Genomic DNA, 20,938 nt, shown 5'->3' on the forward strand with positions numbered 1-20,938 from the left:
ACCAAGTGGGATCCATTCTAAGGATGCAAGGATGGTACAATATTCACAAACCAGTAAATGTAATACATCACATAAACAAAAACAAAGACCAAAATCACATGATCATATCAATAGATGCAGAAAAAGCATTTGATAAGGTACAGCACCCATTTATGATAAAAACACTCAGCAAAGTGGGAATAGAGGCACCATCCTTCAACATAATAAAGGCCACATACGAGAGACCTACAGCCAACATCATACTCAATGGGCAAAAACTAAAATACTTTTCCCCTAACATCAGGAACAAGACAAGGCTGTCCACTTTCACCACTTCCATTCAACATAGTACTGGAAGTTTTAGCCACAGCAATCAGACAAGAAAAGGAAATAGAAGGCATCCAAATCAGAAAGGAGGAAACAAAACTGTCACTGTTTGCAAATGACATGACAGTGTCCATAGAAAGTCCAATAGACTCAGCCAAAAAACTACTTGACCTAATAAATGAATTTGGCCAAACAGCGGGATACGAAGTCAATATCCAGAAATCAAAGGCATTTCTGTACACCATCAATGAAACAGGAGATAAGAAATCAAGAAAACATCCTCATTTGATATAGTGAAAAGAAAAATAAACTACCTAGGAATAAACCAAACCAAAGAAGTAAACAACCTGTATTCAGAAAACTACATAACACTGAAGAAAGAAATCAAGGAAGACACAAACAAAGGAAATATATACCGTGTTCGTGGATTGGAAGAATTAACATCATCAAAATGTCCATACTACCCAAAGCAATTTACACATTCAATGCAATACCTATGAAAGTACCAATGGCATATTTCACAGACATAGAACAAACACTGCAAAAATTTATATGGAACCATAAATGACCCGAAATAGCTGCTGCAATTTTAAGAAAGAAGAGTAAAGTAGAAGGGATCACAATACCTGATATAAACTGTATTACAAGGCCACTGGAATCAAAACAGCCTGGTACTGGCATAAAACCAGGCACATGGACCAATGGAACAGAACAGAGAGCCCAGAAATAAACCCAAGACTCTATGGTCAATTAATATTTGAGAAAGGGGGCAGGAACATAAAATGGAGTAAAAAGAGCCTCTTCAACAAATGGTGTTGGGAGAACTGGACAGCTACATGCAAAAAAGTGAAACTCAAGCACCAACTTACACCATACACAAAAATAAATTGAAGGTGGATAAAAGACTTAAATATAAACCCTGACACCATTAAAATCATAGAGGAGAATGTAGGTAGGAAAATCTCAGATATTTTATGCAGAAACATTTTTACTGACATGTCCCTTAGAGCAAGGGACATACAGGGAAGAATAAACAAATGGGATCTCATCAAAATAAAAGCTTCTCTGTGGCTAAAGAAAACAGTATTAAAATAAAAAGGAAACCACATGTATGGGAAAATATATTTGCCAATGATACCTCAGACAAGGGTTTAATCTCCAAAATAAAGAAAGAATTTACATGACTCCACTCTAAGAAGACAAGCAACCCAATTAAAACTGGACAAAGGACTTGAACAGACACTTCTTCAAGGAGGACATACAGAGGATCAAGAGACACAAGAAAAGATGCTCAGTATTGCTAGCTATCAGAAAGATGCAAATTAAAACCATAATGAGATACCAATTCACACTGGTAAGAATGGCCCTCATAAACAAAACAACAAACAAAAAGTGTTGGACAGGTTGTGGAGAAAAGGGGACCCTAGTGCACTGGTGGTGGGACTGCAGACTGGTACAACCACTATGGAAAGCAGTATGAAACTCCCTTAGAAAACTAAAAATAGATATGCCTCTTGGCCCAGCAATTCCAGTGCTGGGACTGTATCCTAAGAATCCTGAAACACCATCCATAAGAACCTTTGCACCCCAATGTTCATAGCAGCACAATTTACAACAGCTAAGTGCTGGAAAGCAACCTATGTGCCCATTAGTAAATGAATGGATCAAAAAACTATGGTGCATTTACACAATGGAATTCTATGCAGCAGAAAGAAAGAAGGGAGCTCCTACCCTTTGCAACAGTATGGATGGAGCTGGAAAGCATTATGCTAAGCGAAATAAGCCAGGCAGTGAAACACAAATACCATATGATCTCATCTTTACCAGGAACCTAAACAACAAAACAAAGAAACAAGCAAAATATAGTCAAAGACAGTGAAATAGAGGTCAGGGTGACAGTGACCAGAGGGGAGTGAAGAGGGAATTTCAGGGGAGAATGGGAAGGGTTTACAGGAACAAATATAAAGGACACATGGACAAAAACCTGGGGGGGGGGGGTTGAAATGGGAGGCAGTTGGGGAGGGATGGGTGGGTAGGCTGGAATGCAAATAAAAGCAGAAAACTGTACTTGAACAATGACTAAAATAAAGAAATACAGAAAAAATCTATCCCAAGCTAAAAAAAAAATTAAACTGTAGAATACATTGTTACACTGAAATATTATTAAGACAACAAAGGTATTTTGGAAAACATGGTGTGTTTGTCTGCTCTTATTTAAGATTACAGATTAAAGAATTACCAGTGGTGCTTCTAGGCAATGGACTTAAAGATAATTTTCATTTATATTTTATAAATTTTCTACAAGAAATCTGTATCTTCTTAAATATTTTTAAAGTAAAAATAAATAAAGAAATATCTTTCTACATTAATGTATACCTGCCAAAAATGACGGAAAATATGTTGTATGCTTTGGAAAGCTTTAAAATGCCTCGGAGTAATCTCATACTTAGATATTAGACTTAATTTGTCCATAAAATGAGGTGTGTTTTTTCAAAATGTTTTTACGAGTAGCATTTTAACACATTTTCCCCACTTGTATATCCTCCATTTTTCTGACTCAATATTTGGCAAAACGTTGGCAATATTGGCACTACATCCTTAATACTCACATTTTCCAACTTACTAGGATACAGTGGAACACATACTCAGTTATTTTCATTTCTTCTGAATCTGTGACTATTGGGTCAGGTGTGATATTTTATATTTGTGCTTTATCTCTATTTTATTAGTTGTGCCAGAGATTTTGTTTTTGTTTATTTGGTAAAGATGCCATACTGTGTGCTGCATCATATTACTAACCAATAGAATCGTGCCAAATGCCTTCTATAGAAAGAGAACTGAATTAATTAATTACATTGAAATAACATGAAAGTTCTCACTTAAAATGAGACCCTTAAGATATGACACATTTATTGAAATAATGTTAATGGAGAAGGGCAGGAGCCATCACATCGTGATCACTGAATCTACATTGTGCAAAGACATGTCTGTACATTAGAAAAGATTAGACAAGAGCAGAGAGAGGTGTTGTGAGTATTCACATTTAGTGAATCGGATTTTTAAAAACCTGCTTGCCAAAATGTATAAATATAGCTTGTAAGATATTGAGGTTTTGTTTAACTTGCTGTCCCCTCTTTAGGTATTCATTGCAGGCCACCCCCAGCCATAGCCCATGGAGATTATTATGGCACCAACAGAGAGTATTTTCCATATGGAACAGTGGTGACCTATAGCTGCACTGATCAAAAGACAAGGGAAAAGTTTGTCCTTGTGGGTGAGAAGTCAATCTTTTGCACCAGCGAAGACAATCATTCTGGCACCTGGAGTGGCCCTCCGCCTCAGTGCCTCATACCTAATAAATGCACCCCTCCAGAAGTTGAAAATGGAATAAGGGTGTCTGAGAACAGAAGCTTCTTCTCCTTAAATGAAATCGTGAGGTTTAGGTGTGAGCCTGGCTTTGTCATGAAAGGACCCTCCAGTGTGCGATGCCAGGCCCAAAACAGATGGGAGCCAGAGTTGCCCAGCTGCTTCCGGGGTGAGTCTGACTGAGGCTTTGAAGGGGCCTGCAGAGGACCCGGGCTGTAGGAGGACCAGGGTATTGGTGTATGTTCTGGGGAGAAGATGCGTGGTGAAGAGTGTGAGGAAAGTTTCTTGGGATGAAGCATGAAATAAACAAGGGGTACGTGTGTGTGTGCATTCTCTGCTTGTGCCTTTATCTGGAGAAGCAAGAGCTTAATTAATCAAGAAAGGAGATATTTGGGACTCTCATATTGGATAATTCTGAGGCCACACTACTGGGTCTCAGTTACATGGGAAAAATGATGGGAACTTTCTGGTCAACTGTGTCATAAGGACTTCATATTCATTATCTCATTGACTCTTCACAATCTTCCTTTCAATTAGTGTTAATCATTTATCTATATGACACGGACGTTAGCTTGGTCTCTCAGAGGTTAAGTAAATCGTCCAAATCAGGTGCCAGTAAGTGGCATACCCAAGAATAGAATGCATGTGTGTCACACCTTGGAGCTTGAATGCTGTGGTTCTTTCCATATTTCTATCAGCACCCATCACAGAAAGAAAGACTGTTTATCAAGACCAACATCCTAGCCTCAGAATAGTCACAAGGACCTTAGGGTGTATCTATTCTGTTCTACATCGTACATTTTACCATCAGGAATATGAAGTTAAAAGTGAAAGTATCTTTCTAAAAGACAAAGAGATTTTTCATTCATCTTTCATTAGATATCAATTAGGTTAACATTAAAATGAGTTTTCATGCTCTAAGCACACATCAAAGGGGCTGAAACATTGACTCACATAGTCTCTAAGCAATGTGCCCTCTCTGTACAAGGACAGGCATATTGAGGGGCTTTTGTTCTTGATGGCTTGTTTTGTCTTCTTATGCCATAATTGCTGGCTTAGGAGTGCCTTGGTAAATAATTGTGGTGGATGCACAGGGATAGAGGTGAAGTTCACTGTGCTGCCACTAACCTGTATTAGCTTGAGTGATCACTGAAAGAGCAGCTGGCAGGACAAACAGACAGAGATATAAATACGAATTTTACTAACTTCAATCATAAGAACACGATAACAGAGATGAAGGGAAGTCTGTTAAACAGATTTACACTCAGGCAATCTTCTCATTATCTGAAAGATGAAGCTGTAAATTAGCTGACCTTTTAGCAAGTATGTGCATGGGGAAGCCCACCAATACTAATACCTTTGTACTAAACAGCCAGCACCACAAGAAGTGTTCCTGTGCCTGGTGGACTGATGGATATATTCTAAACCTCATGCAGGAAAAGAGTGGGTTCTAATTCTCTAGGTCTTACTCATGGGTGGACTTTGGCTACATCTCTCCCTTATTCTTAACTTCCACATGAGTAAAATGCAGACATTGAGGGGTCAGTTGTTTTTCTTGGTTAGACCTAAACTGCTCTAATTATCCTGGAGTCTCTAACTCCTTTGTAGGATGAAGATTTAGCAAAAAAAATAATTCTCCACAACTCATAATAACTTTTACTTGTTCTCTCCTCAGTATGTCAGCCACCTCCAGAAATCCTGCATGGTAAGCACACCCTCAGTGACAGGGACAGCTTCTCCCCTGGGCAGGAAGTGTTCTACAGCTGTGAGCCTGGCTATGACCTCAGAGGGGCTGCCTCTCTGCGCTGTACACCCCAGGGGGACTGGAGTCCCGCAGTACCCAGATGCGCAGGTACATACACTCTTGTCTGGTTTGAAGGTTTTAGCCTGGGGCTTTATTCTCCACCTGCCTGTGTTATCTCTGTTTTCCTGTTTCTCCAGTGAAATCATGTGCCAACTTCTTGGACCAACTTCCTAATGGCCGTGTGCTCCTTCCACTTAATCTCCAGCTTGGAGCAAAAGTGTCCTTCGTTTGTGATGAGGGGTGAGTGTGATCTTGCCAGGCCTTCTGGAGACTGAAATTGGACTTAAAAGTTCATTCAAAAGGGGAGGTTTGCGTGTGGCGAAAAACAAAAACAAAAACAAAGAAAACATTGCAGGAGCATTAAATTTTGAAAGTGTGTAAGAAAAGTAAGAGTAAGATTTTGCTGCCATTGTTTTCCTCTAGGACCCTTATGGTGTCCCTGACTTATATTTATGTCTTTTATTCACCTTGAATTTATTTTGTGTTTGCTGTAAGTTGGTGATTGAGTCTCATTTTTTTTTGCATGTACCTGTGCAGATCTCCGACACCTTTTGTTAAAGAGTATCTTTTTATGCCATTTTATGCTTCTTTTCCCTTTGTCTAATATCAATTGACCATACAGAGTTGGGTTCATTTCTGGGCTGTCTGTTCTGTTCCATTGGTCTAGGTGTCTCTTCTTATGCCAGTACCAGGGTGTTTTCATTACCATGGCCTTGTAATACAGTTTGATATCAGATATTTGAGACAGCATGGATGTAATTGGAGAGAACTGTGCTAAATGAAATCAGTCAGGCAATTAGGGAAAAATACCATATGACCTCACCTTTAACTGGAACATAATCAACAAAAGGGAAAAGCAAGCAAAGTATTACCAGAGACACTGAAAGTAAGAAAAATCTGACAGTAATGACAAGCAGGTGGGAGGATTAATGGAGGGAAGGGTTTTCAGGAACTACCATAGAAGATGCATGGACAAAACCAAGGGGGAGGGTGGAAGCCAGGGAGGAAGGGGAGGGGGATTTGGCTGGGATGGAGGGGAGTGGTGGGGGGAAAATGCAGACAACTGTAACTGAACAACAATAAAATGATTTAAACAAAAACCAAACAAACTAAAAGAAAAGTAAGAGTAAGAAACAGGTGGAACTAATAATATGAGATATGAAGGGAAAATTGGGACATTTATTAAATGGCATGTATACATATAATATAATGAGTGATTATGAATACTTATATTATACATTGGGGAACAAAAGACATATTTTCCAAGGAGAGAAGGCTAAGAATAATTTGGAGAGTCCCAAGAAAAGTTTGATGTGTTAGAAAAAGCTTACTTAAAATAATTAAGATTATTTAAGACTTATCAGTCATTTCTTTAATCATCAAAAGTCAAATTTGTAATAGGAGCAAAAGTATAACACTAAGCATTTTAATCTAATCATATGTCTACTGGTCAGTAATGGGTTAGGTGCTCTGAATTGTGATCATGGTGGCTGATGTGATGGTTTTAGGTAAGGTCATTAACTTGTTTGTGTGAATCTGGTGCTCTTCACTGTGTGCACATCTGGGCATGGGAAGGATCAAGCATGAGCAATGAAAGATCTGGCTCAGGCAGTTCCAAGGAATCCTAGCAGGCACCCAATGCCAGTACCCAATAAGATTTAGGAGTCACCACGGTCCCATGTAACATTGAGAACTTTGGATGGTTTCATACAAAGTAATTTCCGATCTCCTTTCCTTTTCCTCTAGAGTTTTCAAATCTATTATCCAGGGGCCCAACGTGCTGTTGTAAGCCTCCCTCGCAGCCATCACAGATATAGAGACAAAAGAACAGGCTTTTTTCTCTTTGCAGTTATTCTCTTTTTGTTTTGTTTTTCAGTCCAAACTGGGAGCTGTTTTAGTTTTTCTCTCACCATCAGAATTAGATGGCTGTTGAGTTAGAAGACTGAGTTTTCCATCAGGGCAATGAGTAGATTTATCAGGTTTGCCTTGGAACAATCAGTTAGAGATTCACTTCTCAGAGTCTGAGTCCAGGATCAAGGAGATGGCTGCTCTGCTATGACCACCTTCTTTAAGGCTGGGGCTTCATGTTATGTGACCAGCTAATAGTGTTTTACTCTTCTCCCCTACTGGAGGCTGTGATCCTTGTAGATTGGAATGGCCTCCAAACCTGTGCCACCTGTTGGTTTCAGATGTTAAGGTGTTTGGTAAACTGAATGGCGTTTTTCCTAAACCAGCTCACCTATTCTTTACCTTTATCTTCTTTAGATTCCACCTAAAAGGCAGTTCTGCTAGTCATTGTGTCTTGGCCAGGACAGAAAGCCTTTGGAATAGCAGTGTCCCTGTGTGTGAACGTGAGTAGAAGGAAAAACACTTTAGAACAATTTCTCCCTTAACCTGGTTATTATTTTGACCTATGACCACTCCTGGGTGGTTCTTCTGTTTTTTATTCTGAATTATGGTGAAATAGTTGCTGACTTTATGCGTATTTATCTGTGATCAGTTTCTTGTGAAGCACTTTGCTGTGCACCATGAGTTTGGGGAAGCATTTGTTCTCTCTCTCTATCATTTTGAACTGTGTTCTATGAGACATATCCTAGGTCCCCTTTAGGTCAGGAGAGTTTAAATAATGTGTGGCTGTGATGATTTTTTCTCCCTTACTTTCCTAATTCTTTGTTTTCATTTTTTTTCTATCATCAGGATGCAATCACTCTAAAATTTTTCTATTTGTTTTCTAATATATAAATATAAAACATTTTTTACTTTAGATGCATATTACTACTTACGTTTTATTCTTTAATAATTCTTTTTTATTGTATTTTTATGACCATAAACCTCCCCCCAATGCTTTTCTGCCTCCATCCACGCCCCCAGACTCCAGCAATCATCACACTGTTGTCATCCTTCATAATGATTTTCATTTTTAGGCCAATCCTTTTACCCCCACCCACTGCCCAGAACTGTCAACCCCTTCTCTATCAATGAGTCTGTCTCTATTAAAAAATTCATTCATTCTTCAACAATGATTAAAATAAAATTTTAAAAAATGTGTTAAAAACAACATAGAAAAAAAATTCATTCATTCCCACAGCTATTTACTGAGCACATACCTGGTACTTGATGTTCTTCTCAGCACTGGTGTTATAGCAGTGAACCAGTTAATTCTCTCTCCCATATTATTTTTACCCAAGTGGGGAGATGATCAGGAAATACAAAGAACAAATAAGTGTTATGGATGTGATAGATCAGAGGAATGAAAGAATGAAGGGAAAGTCAGGAGCAACATTTCATGAGGTAAACACTGCAAGACTACTTGTGCTCTCAATGTGTCCCTAAATAAATTATATTGAGCGATTCATAAGTAATAAGCTGATTCAAACAGTGATTCTCTGATGTGTAGTGTCAATACCAAGTTCTATTCTTCCCATTTATATGTTGCCCAAAAGAAGATAAGACTTTGCTTTGTCTTTTGGTATTAAAAATTGGAATATATAAACCCACATATACGTATATATAAAATATTACTACCATGTTTACTTTGCCAAAAATGTACTCAGAGGTCAAATGTACTTTCTATAGTAAAATATACGAGAATAACTTACATGTAGATGTCTGCTATACATGAAGCCCAATGTTTCTTGATGAGACATAATAAGTGGCTGGCCTAGTGACATATATTAGAGCTCACTTGTTGACTGAACTATCTTTCTTATTTTTCATGACTCTTGCTGGTTGAAGTAGCTTCCTCCAAACCCTAAGGCTACTTAGAAATGCCAATTAGAACTGAGGAGGGAAGTGTTTTAAACAGACAAGCAGATAATAGAGAGAAGTAACTATTTGAAGCTTTGTTGAAAGTAAAGAAGAAAATTAAATCATAAACAGATCCAAACATTTGAAAAACACAGCAACCTGAATGGTTTAGAATTATCACAATGACCAAAGATGCTTCAATTCATTGTGCCAGCATCCTGTCATCATCAAGATTAATGGCCAGTATAAATACATTATCAAGGAAGAGTTTCATATCTTTAGGGTGATTAGTACCTGAGGGTACATTGTAGAAATATTTCTTGAGAATAGAAGGTCCTTGGGGGACAACGACTTTGCCTGTGCCATATGCCAGGGCCCTAATGAGTGGCTGGCACAGATTAACTACTGCTCAACTAATATTTATTAAGTACCTGAGTGAGTTAGATTTCAAAGGGTTAATTTTTCTAAGTTTCAGAACTTAATTTAAGGGTGTGAAGTTTTATTATCCAGAAGACTTAACTATCAGGGAGACTCAAGACAAGTCCACTTGTTATGTACTTTTTCAATGAAAAATGACATTGAGATCCTATTTCATTTGGCTCATCTCATCCAAGGCCTACACCAAAGAGGTACTGTCACAAATGATTTTTAGGTAGCACCAACTCTAACACCCTATGACTGTGGAATATCTCTGGAGAAAACTCCTCAATGAAACTCACAGCCTTTGCCTTCTTTCCAGAAATCTTATGTCCAAATCCACCAGATATCTATAATGGAAGACACACAGGAAAACCTCTGGAAATCTTTCCTTATGGAAAAGAAGTAACTTACACATGTGACCCCTACACAGACAGAGGGACGACCTTCATTCTCACTGGGGAGAGCACCATACGCTGCACAAGTGACAGTCAAGGGAATGGGATTTGGAGTGGCCCTGCCCCTCGCTGTGGACATCCAGGTTAGTGCACACTACCCCACATCCTAAATGGTTCCAGAATACCTAAAGCAGAACTTCCAAAATCTTGTGATTACAGCATCATTTTTTTATGCATGGACACAATTAAATGCTAAATCAGTAATAAATGATTTTGCAATATGTCAACATGGAAGGTTCTGATGACCCTAGTAGTGTCTACAGCATTGGAGAAAAGAGAGCAAAGTAGTGGGTGGTGGTTCTAATTCCAACTGGAATTGGAAGAAAAATGTTTTCAAAGCATAGTAATTGAAAGCAAATACTTAAGGACCTTAACTCATATAAGTCATGACATCCACAGATTTCGAGGGAAGCACAGACCAGGAGAGAACAAGCCTGGCAAAATCGCTTTTAATTGCATTGTAGATAAACAGCATAGATTCTTTCAGCCAGTTTGGCCTAGGTTGTAAATTAAAATAATGCTTATTTGTTTCTTTGCCTCCAGTAATTTTAGTCATTGAATTCTTCTCACTGCAGTAGAAAGGAAGAGAAAGGTAATATGAACCTAGAGGAAAATGCAAAATAAGGAAAGTGTGTATATCTAAGGTCTGGAGAATGTTTCCTAACACACCCAACCACTCTAAGACACCCATCATCAGGACATAAAAGACAGAAAGGAGAAAGTGATCTGTAGAATGGACCCTAGTCTTGACCTTACTGACAACTGAGAAACTCTGAGAGAAAAGAACAATCCTAAAAGGAAAAGGACCAAGAGCAAGTTTCTCAGAAGTCAGTTTTGCCTGCACTGTCCATCTCCATCACCAGGTGCCCTTATGAGCCTGTTTACCAATATAGAGACATAGTCCATACTTATTGAATCTATAGTGAGAGACAGTCTTTCCTTAAGTTCTATGATTTTCTTTTTACATCACAACCCTATCTGAGCTCTTACATGCTGTGAGGACTTTGGCTACATCTCTCCCTTATTCTTAATTTCCACATGAATAAAATGCAGAGGTTGGGGAATCAGTTGTCTTTCTTTTCTTTTTTTTTAAACAACTTTTTTTGAGATTTTATTTATTTATTTTTGAAGAGGGAAGGGAGGGAGAAAGAGAGAGAGAGAGAAACATCAGTGTGTGGTTGCTGGGGGCCGTGGCCTACAACCCAAGCATGTGCCTGACTGGGAATCAAACCTGCGATGATTTGGTCAGTTGTCTTTCTTGGTTAGACCTAAACTGCTCTAATTATCCTGGAGTCTCTAACTCCTTAGATGGGTTAAGATTTAGCAAAAAAATATTTCCCCACAATTCATAATAACTTTCACTTGTTCTTTCCTCAGTATGTCAGCCACCTCCAGAAATCCTGCATGGTAAGCACACCCTCAGTGACAGGGACAACTTCTCCCCTGGGCAGGAAGTGTTCTACAGCTGTGAGCCTGGCTATGACCTCAGAGGGGCTTCCTCTCTGCGCTGTACACCCCAGGGAGACTGGAGTCCTGCAGTACCCAGATGCACAGGTACATATACTCTTGTCTGGTTTGAAATTTTTAGCTTGGGGCTTTATTCTCCACTGTCTGTGTTATCTCTGTTTTTCCTTTCATCCAGTGAAATCATGTGCCAACTTCTTGGACCAACTTCCTAATGGCCATGTGCTCCTTCCACTTAATCTCCAGCTTGGGGCAAAAGTGTCCTTCATTTGTGATGAGGGGTAAGTGTGACCTGGATTAGAGATAAGAGACTCAGTACTGAATGGTAATTTGCTGATACCCTGGGCAAAGGGGATTTACCCAAGATGAGGGCTGCCTACTGGAAAACATACTAAAAGAGCCTAATGTCTAAAACAAAGATTGAGAAGAATGGTAAGAATTATATGGAACCATGAACACATATTTTTAAAGGAAAATGTATAAATAACTGAACAGTAGAACTGTAACAACAGATCTTAATTATTTAGGTGGAACATTAAGTGTATGAATAAATAGTAATTTGTGGATAGTAAGAAATACATATTCCAGAAGGGTTGTTTTTAAAAAAAAGTTTAATATATCAAAACATTTATTATAAGACAAGTAACATGCAATGACTGTTTTGGGATATTCTTAAACCAATAAGAATTTGGAATAGAAATAAAAGACTAATTAGAAGTATTTTATAATGTGATTAAGTCATCTAATTGGTATTGGGTTGGTTGAAGGAGCCTGAAGACTGGTGGTCATATTTCAGGTAATATCATTAACTTTTTGTGTGACTCTAAATGATCTCGGTATTATGTTCCAACATTATTAAGAGATCAAAAGCCTATACTGCAAAACAATTGTTCTCGATGTATTCCATCCAACTGACAGTCATTGGTACCCATTAAATGCAAATGAGAATCATCAATTTAGTGTGCACTGAAGGAAGAGACTTCATTCACACAGCTCAGTTGTGACACAATACTGATTAGGAACAAATAGCACCCCTGTGAACAACTCAATTGTGATACAACTTAGTATAGAACAATACGACTGTGAAACAGCTCAATAGTGTTACAGCTTAGTTATGATACACCACAAATGTGGAGTAGCATGGCTGAGAAGTGGCCCTGGAGCAAGGTGGCCTGGGACCCCTCTCCAGGTGGTCAGGCAAGTCAGCCCCAGCCAGGGAAACATAGTCTTTAGTGAAAGGGAAAGTGTGCTTCCTGACCCAGAGTGGAGCTGACTTACATAGACAGAAGTCCCTTCCCTGGTTCATAATTGGTTCATTGTCATGTAAATGAGGACTCCAAATCCACACAGTTTGGTTAAAAAAAAAAACACCCAAAACCCAAAACATTGGTCAGAATGCAACCACTCTAATTTGTTGGTGGAGATGCTAAGGAGGATATAGCTGTGCAGCTCCAAATGGGTGAGAACTGGCTTTATGGCAAGAACACAGGGTGGGCAACAATTGAGTGTGGTAGGAAGGCAGTTCAGTATAGACAGTTCTCCCTGAAGCATGGCTAGTGTGAGAGGCCCCTGTTTAGCAATGGCCATTAGACTCTGTTTATAAAATTGAGCTTTTTTTTTAGGATTTCTTTTTGTTGTTGTTGTTCAAGTACACTTGTCTCCATCTGCCCCCCCATGATTCCCCCAAACCCCAGCCATCCCCAACTCCCACCCTCAATCCTATCCCACTTTGGTTTTCTCCATGTGTCTTTTGTAGATGTTCCTGAAAACCCTTCCCCTCTTTTCCCCCATTCTCCCCTCCCACCTCTTCTCTGGTTACTGTCAGTTTGTTCTTAATTTCAATGTCTCTGGAACCTAATCAACAAAATGAACAAGCAAGCAAAACATACTTGAGCCTCTTAAACATTTGGATCCCTCTTAAACAGGTACATTTGTTATTGGGGTAACAATTCCAAGGACTCCTTGACTATCATTAAATAACAAAAAAAAACCTGGAGGCAAGTCAGAAGACTAATTGTGTGACAATAAACCAGATGTTTTAGGATAATAGTGCTCGAAAGAAATCTCTCTCCTTACCTTTTCTTCTTTTTACTAGTTAATCAGACTCTACTCTTTATGAATCCAGATATACCATATGTATGATTAAGGAATACTTCACATGTAATGGCAAAAAGAACAGTCTTTGGTATCTTTCCTCATGTTCTATGATTGACAACTCATAAATCAGGAGCTATTTCCTTCCTGGTCCACTAAGAATAGAAAATGCTACACATTTTCCATTAGAGGACAAAGTTCCACCTAATGACAGAAAGGGGGCTGTCAGAGAAAAGTCAGGGAAAGATGGACTCCTGAAGATCTGGAACCAGATCAAGAAAATGCCCAAGTTTTTTGTTCCATCTTCAGTACAGGCCTGTCACACCATGAGTTTTGACAGTTATTGCTTTATGCTTCACTGGAAGCTACAGTTTTTCAAAATGTTTTTGTTGCTGAACCTCTATCCTGGGAAACCAAATGAGCTAAGCCTTTTAACCTTAGGTTTTGCTTAAGAATTATATTGTATTTTAGCAGAAAGTAAGAAGCTGAGATCTATCAAAGAATGGAAAAGGGAAATGGTATGCTCACCCAAGTCACTACTGCTTTTGTTTCTTAGGTTTCATTTAAAGGGAAATTCTACTAGTTACTGTGTCTTGGTTGGAATGAAAAGTCTTTGGAATAGCAGTGCTCCTGTGTGTGAACGTGAGTAGAAGGAATATCTGTTCAGATCTGCAATTTTGTCTTTTTTTTATTTTCTTACTGTGTTTTTGTCCCATGAAATGATCAAGTGTCTGCTGCTCTGTTTATCTTTATTTTTGATAGAAATATTTCTTTGTTGTATTAGTTATAAGGAATGTTTGTTGGAAAAGTGACCCTGAGCACCAATGGTTTTTGGTCCCATCCAAAAAATATTTGGTAGCATACTACGTGCTATAATGGGAAAAGTGCTTTACAGGTGGAGAGAAATCTGTGCCCTGAAGCTTTGTCAATTTTTTCTTTTTTTCTTCTCAACAGTGATGAACACACTGAAGCCTTTCTATCATTTTCTGAATCACCCATTCATTTCTATACATTTTTTTAGCACCTACTATGTCCCAAACAGCCTTCTAGACTCCTGGATTATACCTCTAAACAAGATAGACTAGGTCCCTGCTCCCATGTTGTTTATATTCTTGGACAGAAATAAATATACTTAAAAATAGCAAGTAAACAAGGAAACAGAGATAAACAATTTCAAATAATATTAAGTGTTTAAGAAAACAACCAAGGTAATGTAATAGAATAGTTATGTGAATAGCAATAAGGAATGCCAGGGAAGGAATAAAGTTTCCATTTTAAATAAGGTGATTAAGGAAGTCCTCGCTGAGAAAGTAATTGCTCTCATTTAAGCATTGACAGCAATTAGTTGACTACCAATGTGAGAACATAGAGGAAGAACCTTCCATTCAGATGGATTAGAAAGTTCAGAGACAGTCCCAAGGCAGACATATTCTTGGCATTCTTTGAAAACCCTGCCCTAACATTTTCTCAGAAGCTTATATGGCTTTTGTAGAGTGAGCAAATACAACAGTAGTAGGTGGTGATAAGAGAAAAGTAACCTTAGGAACTTGTTTTCACTCTGAGCAAGATGGAAAGCCATTGGAGTATTGTGAGTAGAAAAGTAACACAATCTACCTTACTTTTAATGATATAACTCATTACTCTAGAGAGGACTAAGTTGAATGGGTATATCTTAGATGGAGATTCCCCAGAAATAGTACCAGAGGGAATTTTTATGTAACAATGTTCCATTGGAGGGTACACTCCCAGAGCAGCAGTACCCGAAGGATAAGAAAAAAGGAGGCAAGAAGGAAAAAACAGCAAGTAAATAAAAGATACTATGTTACCAAGGTGGCCATAAGCCTCACAAGAAAAAAAGTTGGTTGTTTGGTCACATAGAACATCTATATGGAACCAAATCTCTTTATCAGAGAGAGGATTAATAGCCTATCTGTTGGCTCTTTTCTGTCTCCTGTTTCATGTTTATCCCAAGAATTTTAAACCCCTGGCTTCCATGTTGTGTTCACTCATCCCTCAGTTCAGACTCTGGGGACCTCACATGACCTGCTGCATGGTACTCAATCTAAGCCTAGAAGTAGAAGGAGCCAAAGTGGTCATGGATCCAGTCATATTAGCTTAGATGTGGGAGTTGCATTGACCTCCACTGCAGTAGAATAGCAGAGGCTGTTCAGGTGCCTGTCTTTCACCCTGTGGAGGCTGACACAGCCAATGTTGTTTGCAAGTGAGGTAACAGTGGTATCAGTCAGCGTGCTGGATTAGGAAAGCAGTTAAGTGGCCAAAAGTCAGGTATAGTAGAAGGCCTGAGGGTGCAAATTGGGAAGCTACTGTAAAAATCTAATCACAGATGTTGGCTCAGGATACCAGTGGCAGAGGTGATAAGAAGTGCTTGAGTTATGGATACATTTGGAAGGTAGAAATGACATGATTTTTTGATGGGTTACACATAGAGATTAAAATAGAGACTAAATGAGGTCACCTAGGGAATGAGTGTGGCCAAATAACAATAGAGGCAGGGGCTAAATTCTGTCAACCCAACAATAAGAACCCAGAAACAAGGGAAGGAATGTGCAGAAGAGATGAAGAAGCAGCTGGTACACTAAGAGAAAAAGCAGGAGGATGAGCATATCTTGGAAGCCAAGTGAAGAAATTCATTTAAGGAGATGAGATCAAGCAATCATTTCAAATTCTACAGAGAGATCAAGTAAGAGGAGGGCAGAAAATTATCATTGGGTTCAGCAACTTGGAAGTAATGAGTGTCCTTGGTAAAAGCAGTTTCAGTAGAGTTGTGGGGGCACATGCTTGATTGGAGTGAGTTCAAGGGAGAATGAAGGGGCGTAAAAATTCATAGACAACATCTTAAAGGAATTCTAATGTAAAGGATGTAGAGAACTGAAGCTTTAGCTGCAGAGGGAAATAGAATTAAGGGAGTTATTTTTTGTTTATTTGTTTTTAAGATGACAGTGAGTTAAATACAAAAACACTACCAAAACATCCAGTCTGTTTCTTCACTAAATCAAACAGAGTGTTGTTTCATCTTCTCATCATAACTATTGAAAAATAATTTTTATAATAGAATTTTCACATGAATATTTCACTTTAAAATTACTTGTACTTTTTGTACTGATTTATATAATGAAACTTGATAATTAGATCTTTCTTATTTGGAAGTCTCCTAGTGTAAAGTCTTAACTTTCTTAAAGTATAGTTATCAATCATGAAGTAAAAAAAACCCTCTCATCAACCCAAAGATATACCTAAAATTGCTTGCTAGAGTATAAACATTAATTAAGCTACTCTACCCTATGATTAGTTGATCCCTGATTCTATCAAGCTGCAGTATCCTTTTCCCAAATACAGATCAAACTAGAAGCGGAAAGGGGCTTCTCCAAATAGTTTCATTCAAAAGAAGAAACATGTGTTTCTTCAATGAGGAATAAAACCTGTAAAAACTAGTAAGTATCTCAAAAGTCACAACATTGCTGAGCCTTTTGGAGCATTCACGGAAGTATGGAGGATGTTTCATTTTAATGTGACATTACTGTCAACATTTTGTTTTTGAGAATATTAGCCTCAAGTCATCAAGAAAAGATTTCATCACTAATAAAGAAAGAGTAAATGTATATTTTGAAGTATTTCTCTGAAAAAGATCCTTAATGTTAAAAGAGCTTGTATATCTTGTGGTTGATATACACCAGGTGCTCAAAAATCTGCTTATTGGGTTAGTGGATGATTTTCTTGTTACATCAATGATTTTCTTGTTAATGTAGTTAAGAAGTTTTCTCTTTTTTTCAAATGAATAAGCTCTCAATTATTCAGAAATCTTAACTCTCTGAAGAGTTCAGGGTGCTAAAGTCACTTTTGGACTTTTGTAATAAACATTGATTTAGGTGTCATTTCATTTAGCTGCACCACAGCAAAGAACTAACATATTTATTTCACAGTCTATAATCTCCCTAAGAGTGTAATTGTTGTTTTATTGGCAACAGCATCAGAGCATCCCATAACTGTAGAATTAAGTCAGATTAAAATATAAACATTTTAATGTAATTTATAGCTCTTGTCTTCATTCTAGAGATCTTCTGTCCAAATCCTCCCGCAATCCTGAATGGGAAACACACAGGAACTTCTCTGAGAAACATTCCCTACGGAAAAGAAATATCTTATACATGTGACTCCCACACTGACAGAGGGATGACCTTCAATCTCATTGGGGAGAGCACCATCCGCTGCACAAGTGACAGTCACGGGAATGGGATTTGGAGTGGCCCTGTCCCTCGCTGTGAACTTTCTGTTCCTCTTGGTCAGTACCGACCTCCACATAACCCTAAATGGGTTCAGAACACCTGTACCAAATCCTTCATATTTCTATAACAAGATTGTAGTATTTATTTGTGAGTTTATCTTTGTCATAAGTGGAAGTGTCAATATTTCATTCCATAGCTAAAACAGATGGTTCCAGCAGTGCCAAGCTATGTTTGAGTAGGGAAGATGCTAATTAATAACTTGTGAGGAGAGTAGAGTAAGAGGCTCAAAGGGTCTGGGCAGGAAGAAGGCAGTAAGCACTTCCTGTGTGAATCAGGAAGAAAAATGTATTTGTTGAAGAGGACAGGAAAACAAATGTCTGTGAACACTAACAAATATCAAGATAACTAAGAAACGCTCTGTACAAGTTCATGGGCATGCAAAACATAAAACTGACAATATAGATATTATTTATTAACTAGTCTTATGCTGAATATGTTAAGTAATAAAAAGGGCTCACTTTACCTTTGGATCTAAAGATATCAACTCAAAGTAAACTTATTTGTCAGCTTACCTCTGGACTCCATTTTAATGTTTGTCCTTAAACTTTGGGAGTGAGAAGAAGCAAAGAAAGATCAGCTCAAGTAAACTACTGTGAAAAGAAAGAGACTATTTCTTTCTAAGGAATAGAGCAGATTGCCTGGTCCTTGAGGCCTGACTGTAGTAGGCCATCTTAGGAATGAAACCTGGAGTAAACTCAGGTGTGGCACCAGCCTTGGAATACCACATGCCCAGCAGGGCAGTCCTGAGAGAGAAGAGCAATCCAGTGAGAAAAGGCCACACACAATCAAAAGCATTTAACCTTTCCTTGAGCTCCCTCATCCTCCAACTCAGCTGTATAGATCAGAATCTAGTGAGATTTCTTTAAATGCAAATGTATAGACCCCAGCCAGGCTCACTGAATTGGCAAACAAAAGTAGTCTCCTCCAAAGAAGAGATAGCTGAAGTTCAGACTCTATTTCTTTTTTTTTTATTTTATTTAAATTGTTGTTGCAGTACATTTTTCTTTTACTCCCATCCCACCCCACCCACCCAACCCTCCCCTCCTCCCTCACATTTCCACCCACCCCTAGTTTTTATCCGTGTGTCCTTATACTCGTTCCTGTAAACCCTTCCCCTTTCCCCCTGAAATTCCCCTGAAATTCCCTCTCCTCTCCCCTCTGAATTCTGTCAGTCTGTTCTTTATTTCAGTGTCTTTGGTTATATTTTGCTTGTTTGTTGGTTTTGTTGTTTAGATTCCTGTCAAAGGTGAGATCATATGATACTTGTCTTTCACTGTCTGGCTTATTTTCCTTAGCATAATACTTTCCAGTTGCATTCATGCTGTTGCAAAGAGTAGGAGCTCCTTATTTCTTTCTGCTGCATAGAATTCCATTGTGTAAATGTATCACAGTTTGTTGATCCATTCATTTACTGATGGGCATCTAGGTTGCTTCCAACACTTAACTATTGTAAATTGTGCTGCTGTGAACATTGGGGTGCATAGGTTCTTTTGGATTGGTGGTTCAGGGTTCTTAGGATATAATCCTAGCAGTGGAATTGCTGGGTCAAAAAGCAGATCTATTTTTAGTTTTCTGAGAAAATTCCATACTGTTTTCCACACTGGTTGCACCAGTCTGCAATCCCACCAACAGTGTAGTAGGGTGCCCTTTTCACCACAACCTCTCCAACACTTGTAGTTTGCTGCTTTGTTTATGATGGCCATTCTGACTGGTGTGAAGTGGTATCTCATTGTGGTTTTAATTTGCATCTCTCTGATAGCTAGTGACATTGAGCATCTTTTCATGTGTTTCTTTTTTTTTAAGATTTTATTTATTTATTTTTAGAGAGGGAAGGGAGAGAGAAAGAGAGAAACATCAATGTGCAGTTCCTGGGGACCGTGGCTTGCAACCCAGGCATATGCCCTGACTGGGAATCGAACCTGCAACACTGGTTCACAGCCCCTGCTCAATCCACTGAGCTACACCAGCCAGGGATTTTTCATGTGTTTCTGGATCCTCTGTATGTCCTCCTTGGAGAAGTGTCTGTTCAAGTCCTTTGCCCATTTTTTAATTGGGTTGCTTGTCTTCTTAGAGTGGAGTTGTTTAAGTTCTTTATATATTTTGGAGATCATACCCTTGTCTGAGGTATCATTGGCAAATATGTTTTCCTATACAGTTGGTTCTCTTTTTATTTTAATACTGTTTTCTTTAGCTGTGCAGAAGCTTTTTATTTTTATGAGAGCCCATTTGTTTATTCTTTCCTTTATGGCCCTTGCTCTGGGGGACGTATGAGTAAAAATGTTGCTGCATGAAATATATGAGATTTTCCTGCCTATGTTCTCCTCTAGGACTTTAATGGTAACATGGCTTATATTTAAGTCTTTTATCCACCCTGAATTTATTTTTGTGTATGGTGTAAGTTGTAAGTGTAAGTTGGTGCTCGAGTTTCATTTTTTTGCATGTAGCTGTCCAGTTCTCCCAACACCATTTGTTGAAGAGATTGTTTTTATTCCATTTTATGTTGCTGCCCGCTTTGTCAAATATTAATTGACCATAGAGGCTTGAGTTTATTTCTGGGCTCTCTGTTCTGTTCCATTGGTCCATGTTCCTGTTTTTATGCCAGTACCAGGCTGTTTTGATTACAATGGCCTTGTAATCGAGTTTGGTATCAGGTATTGTGATCCCTTCTACTTTACTCTTCTTTCTCAAAATTGCAGCAGCTATTTGGGGTCATTTATGATTCCATATAAATTTTTGAAATGTTTGTTCTAAGTCTGTGAATTACGCCATTGGTACTTTCATAGGTATTGCATTGAATGTGTAAATTGCTTAGGGTACTATGGACATTTTGATGATGTTAATTCTTCCAATCCATGAACATGGTATATGTTTCCATTTGTTTGTGTCTTCCTTAATTTCTTTCTTCATTGTTCTGTAGTTTTCTGAATACAGGTCTTTTACTTCCTTGTTTAGATTTATTCCTAGGTACTTTATTTTTC

At 38.4% G+C, this 20,938-nt stretch overlaps 1 protein-coding gene across 1 annotated transcript in view; it reads left to right on the top strand.

Moving 5' to 3' along the window:
- CR1 (complement C3b/C4b receptor 1 (Knops blood group)) overlaps window positions 1–20,938 on the top strand; it is a 121,419-nt gene that overhangs the window by 60,178 nt on the left and 40,303 nt on the right. Inside the window, 9 exon segments of the mRNA XM_045850716.1 lie at window positions 3,446–3,841; window positions 5,348–5,524; window positions 5,614–5,716; window positions 7,742–7,827; window positions 9,963–10,181; window positions 11,476–11,652; window positions 11,741–11,843; window positions 14,213–14,298; window positions 17,729–17,956. Coding sequence (XP_045706672.1) covers window positions 3,446–3,841; window positions 5,348–5,524; window positions 5,614–5,716; window positions 7,742–7,827; window positions 9,963–10,181; window positions 11,476–11,652; window positions 11,741–11,843; window positions 14,213–14,298; window positions 17,729–17,956 — 1,575 coding nt within the window.

This window comes from Phyllostomus hastatus, unplaced genomic scaffold (assembly GCF_019186645.2).
Source record: "Phyllostomus hastatus isolate PE091 unplaced genomic scaffold, TTU_PhHast_1.1 phas_contig_855, whole genome shotgun sequence".
NCBI classification, from domain to species: Eukaryota; Metazoa; Chordata; class Mammalia; order Chiroptera; family Phyllostomidae; genus Phyllostomus; species Phyllostomus hastatus.